Raw genomic sequence first — 9,040 nt, forward strand, 5'->3', positions numbered from 1 at the left:
TATATATATATATATATATATATATATATATATATATATATAAAATATACTGTATATGCATATGTTTGTGTACAATTTTATGTTTTTATACATTTATATATCATGCCTTAAAATTATAAAATTATAATTTGAAGTCCCATTGTAATAATATGCTACATATACCACTCTGATAATCTACATTCAGTAAATAGGTGGTGAGGGTGGAGATAGATAGAAATAAAATTGTGAAAGGGTGTCTGTTGAGACAGCTAGTTATTTCAGTAATTAAATTGACCAATGTTAGATTAGTTCATGAAACCAAGGAAAATGACCCTTGTCCCCTAAACTGCCTTAAACATGCTCAAGGCATCCATATAAAACATGAAATACTTGACTGTTGGGTTTTGTTTGGAAAACCAGAACTTTACCGGTTAAACTGTGAATAGTAATAGTGAAATTCAAAAAAGTGAAAGTAATTTGAGCCTGTCAATGGTTAGCGTATAGCGGTAACTAGGGACATTTTGAATCCTCCCTGTTCTTGTCTTTGTTTTTATGGTTTCGGTTCAGAGTGGAAACATGCCGCTTTAGGATGAGGAGAAAGGAATTCTGCTCTTCGTTACTAATCCACAATGGAATTCTGCCTGACGGATGAGTTTTCCCTCTCAGCGCTAGCAACAAGGACCAAGCAGCGTGGTGTAAAATGCTAATGTTTATGTTGTAAACGGAGGACTCAAGTCCAAACATGACCGGCCCAGATTCCCTTTGAGTGGGAACCAGCGTAGCATAGAAAAAGTGAACTTTCAGACATGTTTTCTCCAAATTGTCAACTAAACTGCATCTTACTTAACTGACAGTAAAAGAACATTGATTAAATCTGATACCCTACATAATAGACAGTAACCTCGGCTTTCTTAAAACCTCTTTATGAATGATTACAGAGAATCTCAAGTCTTAAAGTGAATTATCATACAGAAAGCCTCATAGATCTTCTCTACCACAGCGCTGAACCAAAACGGCCACCATTTCGGTTTGGGAACGCAGACGGTACCGCAAATAAGCATCCAGTTTCCGGCTGTTGCTTCTCTCTCTGCATATTCTCTCACAAACTAAACCTCAAGATATTATGTAAGGGAGAGATTTAGGCTATGTATTATTTGTAGCTATCCTCAGAGACCTGTTTCCTTAAAAAAACATGTTTAAACCACCAGAATGGGCCTGGCTAACCGCCATGTTCGATTCAGGGACAGCATGTCACAGCATGTCAGACAATAAAATTCCCTGGCTGATATAGCAAAGGTTGCTGTACGTTCTGTGTACATGGACGCTTATCAAACAGTAAGTGAGTCCATGTAAAGAACGCAAAGTTCTCCAAGAAGAATTGGGACACTACTGAGAGATATTGAAAGGTCAAAGACAAAAAAGTAGACCGGGACTATTTTATGATGCTTTTATCAAGCTTTTTGGAGATTTGAAAAGCAGCATGAACATTCTACTAAGCATCTCGTACGGGTTTGGAATGACACGAGGGTAAGTAAATGACAACAGAAGTTTCATTTTTGGTGAACTGTCTCTTTAAAGCCACCTGACATTATTACAGTAATCAGAAACTGCCTGACACAATAGTATTTATCAGTTGTTTATTGTCACTATGTAACTGTAAATCAACTAATCAGACATCTGTGACTCTATAATCTAATGTCCTCACCAAATATCACAAAGCCCAGCAGAAAAGCATGCGGCTTGCATGTGCCACAATTATACTCTAAATCTGTCCTTGATATTTTGGTTTGACACGTGAGGCATTATTGGGTGGGGAAAGTGCCAGAAGATATTAATGAGCTGCTATGAAAGCAAGAATAAGTTCGTGAGAAAAAAAAATCCATTCAACTTTGCCATTCAGACTGGAATAGTGCAACTTTTCAAAGCTTGAATTATCAGTTTTTGTTTATCTGTTCCTCAGGTCAACATTGGGAAAAGAAACCAGATGAAGAGCACAGCAGGTGTCAGCCAGAAGAGGGCACACAGACACTCATACGGAGCAATTCATTCTTTTGAGTGCAGTCATCAGCCAGCAATAATGACTTGAATGAAGACAAAGAATGACATTGCTTTAATACGTTAAAATTGTAGTTTTCAAGAAAAACTACAAGATCCTATTTCAGAGAGTTGCTGCCAATCAAATCCAACTGTAAATGTATTATTTTGTCAGATTTGTCAGAATTATATTTGTGAATCAGGCTGACTCAGAAGTGACGCAAGCGCTTATCACTAAAACAAAAAAATACACTGTACATTAATTTGTGTCACTTCAGAAGGCATTAGCGGTCACAATAAAGTATTCTCTTAATCACACGACGAGCACCAATGTCTTTTGGGAAGCGACTAATGACTTGTTTTGTAGGTTATGAGCCAAAAATTGAATGATGCAATGATGTTCGCTGCTTACCTAATGTAAAAGTGAACACTGTATATAGTAAAAGTTAGTTATTATCTGAAGTTCAGATTCTGAACCCATTATTTTTCCCCCAACTCATTGGAAACAAACTCAATGGCTTTTCCAATAAAGGCTCAGAAAAGTTTCTGAAAGTGTGTTTTTTTCGGTGGGAAACTACCACAGGAAAAAAAATGTTCCTCAATAAGACCCAATAGAAACTTTGAAGCTTTTCTTCTTATTAGGAAATTGTAGGGGAAATCCAATAATAAAATCCTTCACTTTCATTTAATGTAATAATACTTTGAAATCTTTTTTATATATATATATATATAATGTGCCTCAATCAGTTCCTTATTCAAAATAAGGCATTGGACTTCCCCACTGATCACAAATTTAACTGCTGGAATATATATTGTGATCATAATTTAATAATATATTAATGGTATATTACAATATTATATTTATGTACATGTTTTTCATATTTCTATTGATGGAGGTTTAACATGAAACAGCTCTGGTCATGTGATTCTTTACACAAGCATTCAATTAGATACAAATAGCCATAATGCAAAGGTAGTGTGTGAATGTATAACGACTTATTTGTTAAGCATTTTTATAATAGACCGTATGTTTAAAAATTATAAAAAATATAATAAAATGTCACTGAAAAAGCTTGCTTTTCTAAAAAAATAAATAAATAATAATTCTGCACCCCCTCATTAAAATCGCTACTTGATTGCCTAATCCCAACCCCTCCCCCACACCTACTCCTAAACCTACCAATACTAGGGGATGCATAATCTGGCAGGGTGCAAATTTCGGCACTAGGCTACACCGGCAGCCTACTGTGAATAGCGGGATGCGTGCGTTTATACAGTCACGTCTACCATCCTAACTGACCTTGTTCACTTCAACCACTATCTCTAGCGACACAACATCCTCTCTTTGTCTAATAATCTCCTTTTTGTATAAAATACATCCCCGGTGCCAGCCTACTTTGAAATGTTTTTGAAAACTTAAGTTATGTTTGTCTTTCAACAGGTGTGTTTAACTTTTTGAAGGAGCGAAGATTCATTTTGCACGTTTGACTCTTTTCAGCGAATCGGTTCTTTTGAATGATCCGTTTTAAAGATTCATCGGCACGGCGTTCAACAAATTCAATAAAGCCGGTTTAGACTTTGTTGCTGTTTATTAAAGTGTTTTATTAATAAGAGTCTTTATTTTTAATTTCATGTGCTCTTGTTCAGTTCATCAAAACATAAATACATAATTTACATTTATAATAAAGAATCTGCTTGAAAAAAAAAAGCGTTTGCCCATTTTAATAGTATGCCACTTATATACATTGTTATACAAACTCAGTTTGTCCAGTACGGTGTCTTTGTAACATTTCTGAAAAGTAACATAACTTTTCAGGAAAGTAATATTTTCTGATGGTTCAGTGATTTGATGATTCGAGAACTTGATTCGTGATTCAATTGTTCAGAACGGGTTTGTAAACTGGTTCAGCGGAATCATTAAAGAGATTCGACTCATAAAGAACGGCTCTTTTAATAGTACAGCGCAGCCGTTCATTCATCCTTCAGAGCTGCTTTATACTACTTCACAACAAAAGTCTACACATACCTACCTACCTACGCTACTATATTAAACTATTCACATTCAAATCAAAAGTTAAATAGACTGACCAACAAATTGTAGGTATTTTAAAAGCGGATTCTTACCTGTTTCTCACCGGTAGAGCCAGCAGTTGTGAGGAGAGCAGGCTGATGCAATATACAAAAACCGGGCAAAGCGCTCTCATCGTGGGCGAATAATGTTCTCACGCCCCCTTGGTCAGGAGGGGGCTTCCAATGCACCTGAACAATATTGAATTTCCAGCAACTGAAACTTTCAAGTTAGAACAAAAGTCCAACTTCAAGGTACTGAGGCGTTTCAACTGTTCCTGAAATGAAGGGAGAGGAAAATATTAATTGATGCCTAATATATATATTTTTTCCACGAGCAAATTTATAACACATTATGGCTATACTGCTAGCATTTGCTGTGCATCAAATATTTGTGGTAATGCCAACATTTAACTGCATTTAATAGTTACATTATTTAATATTAGCCTACATACAAAACTAGAGGGTTAAAGACATGCTCTAATTAGTTGCCAACTAATTACAGCACACTCCTTCAATTTTAAAGCACGTTCTGAGTATATTTTATATAAGTGTATCATATATATAAACGTTACTGACCTTTATCTCAGGTGAAGATTTAGTGCCACGCGCTAAACTGTCTCGAGAATTTTCCCACGGGTGCGCACGCGCTCGCCAAGATCAAGCTCTTGTGAAGTCTGAGGTTCAGCTGACATTGACGAGTTTAAATACGGACTGGGCGGGACTACATTGCAATTTTTCATAGGTGTGTCTTATTCACCCTGGGTCATGCTGCTTCTCTGAGTCAATGCGATATATGGGCAAAATCGATGATGTCAAATACAGTTCTTCTTTCTTTTTATGCACACATTTGATGATTTGCTTGATATTGAATTTTTAGGGCTGCTTGTAAAATGTAGCTTATTAAATGATAGTTTAAATGAAGAGTATGGTTCCAAAACGCTATAAATATATAATATAGTGGCAAGATGAAAACCACAATTTTCTGTTTCAAACTTATTTGTGTCACTTCAGAAGGCATTAGCGGTCACAATAAAGTATTCTCTTAATCACACGACGAGCACCAATGTCTTTTGGGAAGCGACTAATGACTTGTTTTGTAGGTTATGAGCCAAAAATTGAATGATGCAATGATGTTCGCTGCTTACCTAATGTAAAAGTGAACACTGTATATAGTAAAAGTTAGTTATTATCTGAAGTTCAGATTCTGAACCCATTATTTTTCCCCCAACTCATTGGAAACAAACTCAATGGCTTTTCCAATAAAGGCTCAGAAAAGTTTCTGAAAGTGTGTTTTTTTCGGTGGGAAACTACCACAGGAAAAAAAATGTTCCTCAATAAGACCCAATAGAAACTTTGAAGCTTTTCTTCTTATTAGGAAATTGTAGGGGAAATCCAATAATAAAATCCTTCACTTTCATTTAATGTAATAATACTTTGAAATCTTTTTTATATATATATATATATAATGTGCCTATTTCTGGTCACAGTTGTTATCGGTGGGAAACTACCACAGGAAAAAAAAGTTCCTCAATAAGACCCAATAGAAACTTTGAAGCTTTTCTTCTTATTAGGAAATTGTAGGGGAAATCCAATAATAAATCCTTCACTTTCATTTAATGTAATAATACTTTGAAATCTTTTTTATATATATATATATATAATGTGCCTCAATCAGTTCCTTATTCAAAATAAGGCATTGGACTTCCCCACTGATCACAAATTTAACTGCTGGAATATATATTGTGATCATAATTTAATAATATATTAATGGTATATTACAATATTATATTTATGTACATGTTTTTCATATTTCTATTGATGGAGGTTTAACATGAAACAGCTCTGGTCATGTGATTCTTTACACAAGCATTCAATTAGATACAAATAGCCATAATGCAAACGTAGTGTGTGAATGTATAACGACTTATTTGTTAAGCATTTTTATAATAGACCGTATGTTTAAAAATTATAAAAAATATCATAAAATGTCACTGAAAAAGCTTGCTTTTCTAAAAAAATAAATAAATAATAATTCTGCACCCCCTCATTAAAATCGCTACTTGATTGCCTAATCCCAACCCCTCCCCCACACCTACTCCTAAACCTACCAATACTAGGGGATGCATAATCTGGCAGGGTGCAAATTTCGGCACTAGGCTACACCGGCAGCCTACTGTGAATAGCGGGATGCGTGCGTTTATACAGTCACGTCTACCATCCTAACTGACCTTGTTCACTTCAACCACTATCTCTAGCGACACAACATCCTCTCTTTGTCTAATAATCTCCTTTTTGTATAAAATACATCCCCGGTGCCAGCCTACTTTGAAATGTTTTTGAAAACTTAAGTTATGTTTGTCTTTCAACAGGTGTGTTTAACTTTTTGAAGGAGCGAAGATTCATTTTGCACGTTTGACTCTTTTCAGCGAATCGGTTCTTTTGAATGATCCGTTTTAAAGATTCATCGGCACGGCGTTCAACAAATTCAATAAAGCCGGTTTAGACTTTGTTGCTGTTTATTAAAGTGTTTTATTAATAAGAGTCTTTATTTTTAATTTCATGTGCTCTTGTTCAGTTCATCAAAACATAAATACATAATTTACATTTATAATAAAGAATCTGCTTGAAAAAAAAAAGCGTTTGCCCATTTTAATAGTATGCCACTTATATACATTGTTATACAAACTCAGTTTGTCCAGTACGGTGTCTTTGTAACATTTCTGAAAAGTAACATAACTTTTCAGGAAAGTAATATTTTCTGATGGTTCAGTGATTTGATGATTCGAGAACTTGATTCGTGATTCAATTGTTCAGAACGGGTTTGTAAACTGGTTCAGCGGAATCATTAAAGAGATTCGACTCATAAAGAACGGCTCTTTTAATAGTACAGCGCAGCCGTTCATTCATCCTTCAGAGCTGCTTTATACTACTTCACAACAAAAGTCTACACATACCTACCTACCTACGCTACTATATTAAACTATTCACATTCAAATCAAAAGTTAAATAGACTGACCAACAAATTGTAGGTATTTTAAAAGCGGATTCTTACCTGTTTCTCACCGGTAGAGCCAGCAGTTGTGAGGAGAGCAGGCTGATGCAATATACAAAAACCGGGCAAAGCGCTCTCATCGTGGGCGAATAATGTTCTCACGCCCCCTTGGTCAGGAGGGGGCTTCCAATGCACCTGAACAATATTGAATTTCCAGCAACTGAAACTTTCAAGTTAGAACAAAAGTCCAACTTCAAGGTACTGAGGCGTTTCAACTGTTCCTGAAATGAAGGGAGAGGAAAATATTAATTGATGCCTAATATATATATTTTTTCCACGAGCAAATTTATAACACATTATGGCTATACTGCTAGCATTTGCTGTGCATCAAATATTTGTGGTAATGCCAACATTTAACTGCATTTAATAGTTACATTATTTAATATTAGCCTACATACAAAACTAGAGGGTTAAAGACATGCTCTAATTAGTTGCCAACTAATTACAGCACACTCCTTCAATTTTAAAGCACGTTCTGAGTATATTTTATATAAGTGTATCATATATATAAACGTTACTGACCTTTATCTCAGGTGAAGATTTAGTGCCACGCGCTAAACTGTCTCGAGAATTTTCCCACGGGTGCGCACGCGCTCGCCAAGATCAAGCTCTTGTGAAGTCTGAGGTTCAGCTGACATTGACGAGTTTAAATACGGACTGGGCGGGACTACATTGCAATTTTTCATAGGTGTGTCTTATTCACCCTGGGTCATGCTGCTTCTCTGAGTCAATGCGATATATGGGCAAAATCGATGATGTCAAATACAGTTCTTCTTTCTTTTTATGCACACATTTGATGATTTGCTTGATATTGAATTTTTAGGGCTGCTTGTAAAATGTAGCTTATTAAATGATAGTTTAAATGAAGAGTATGGTTCCAAAATGCTATAAATCCATTTGGATTAATTTGAGTTCAGATGTGTTTTCTTTACCAAGAAAGTGGCAAGATGAAAACCACAATTTTCTGTTTCAAACTTTCACATAGCATCTTTAGGTTATAAAGAGATTTTGATTTTCAAAGATTTTGATTTTCAAAGATTTATTATAAAATTGTATTATTTTTCCCCCCAAAATGCAATAAATCCATGACCGTTTCTCACCGGTAGAGCCAGCAGTTGTGAGGAGAGCAGGCTGATGCAATATACAAAAACCGGGCAAAGCGCTCTCATCGTGGGCGAATAATGTTCTCACGCCCCCTTGGTCAGGAGGGGGCTTCCAATGCACCTGAACAATATTGAATTTCCAGCAACTGAAACTTTCAAGTTAGAACAAAAGTCCAACTTCAAGGTACTGAGGCGTTTCAACTGTTCCTGAAATGAAGGGAGAGGAAAATATTAATTGATGCCTAATATATATATTTTTTCCACGAGCAAATTTATAACACATTATGGCTATACTGCTAGCATTTGCTGTGCATCAAATATTTGTGGTAATGCCAACATTTAACTGCATTTAATAGTTACATTATTTAATATTAGCCTACATACAAAACTAGAGGGTTAAAGACATGCTCTAATTAGTTGCCAACTAATTACAGCACACTCCTTCAATTTTAAAGCACGTTCTGAGTATATTTTATATAAGTGTATCATATATATAAACGTTACTGACCTTTATCTCAGGTGAAGATTTAGTGCCACGCGCTAAACTGTCTCGAGAATTTTCCCACGGGTGCGCACGCGCTCGCCAAGATCAAGCTCTTGTGAAGTCTGAGGTTCAGCTGACATTGACGAGTTTAAATACGGACTGGGCGGGACTACATTGCAATTTTTCATAGGTGTGTCTTATTCACCCTGGGTCATGCTGCTTCTCTGAGTCAATGCGATATATGGGCAAAATCGACGATGTCAAATACAGTTCTTCTTTCTTTTTATGCACACATTTGATGATTTGCTTGATATTGAA

The 9,040-nt window shown here is 35.7% G+C and overlaps 1 protein-coding gene across 1 annotated transcript in view; it reads right to left on the reverse strand.

The window, feature by feature from the left end:
• LOC107580886 (ADM2-like) overlaps positions 1 to 4,746 on the reverse strand; it is an 11,502-nt gene extending 6,756 nt beyond the window's left edge. Inside the window, exons 1-2 of the mRNA XM_016266508.1 lie at positions 4,660 to 4,746; positions 4,138 to 4,358 (exon numbers count right to left, since the gene is read on the reverse strand). Of these exons, the coding sequence (XP_016121994.1) occupies positions 4,138 to 4,217 (80 nt within the window). The 5' untranslated portion in view covers positions 4,218 to 4,358; positions 4,660 to 4,746. The remainder of the gene's footprint in view (positions 1 to 4,137; positions 4,359 to 4,659) is intronic.
• Between the last annotated feature and the right edge of the window lie 4,294 nt (positions 4,747 to 9,040).

The sequence above is a fragment of the Sinocyclocheilus grahami genome, unplaced genomic scaffold, assembly GCF_001515645.1.
Source record: "Sinocyclocheilus grahami isolate Dianchi unplaced genomic scaffold, SAMN03320097.WGS_v1.1 scaffold33.1, whole genome shotgun sequence".
Lineage (NCBI taxonomy): Eukaryota > Metazoa > Chordata > Actinopteri > Cypriniformes > Cyprinidae > Sinocyclocheilus > Sinocyclocheilus grahami.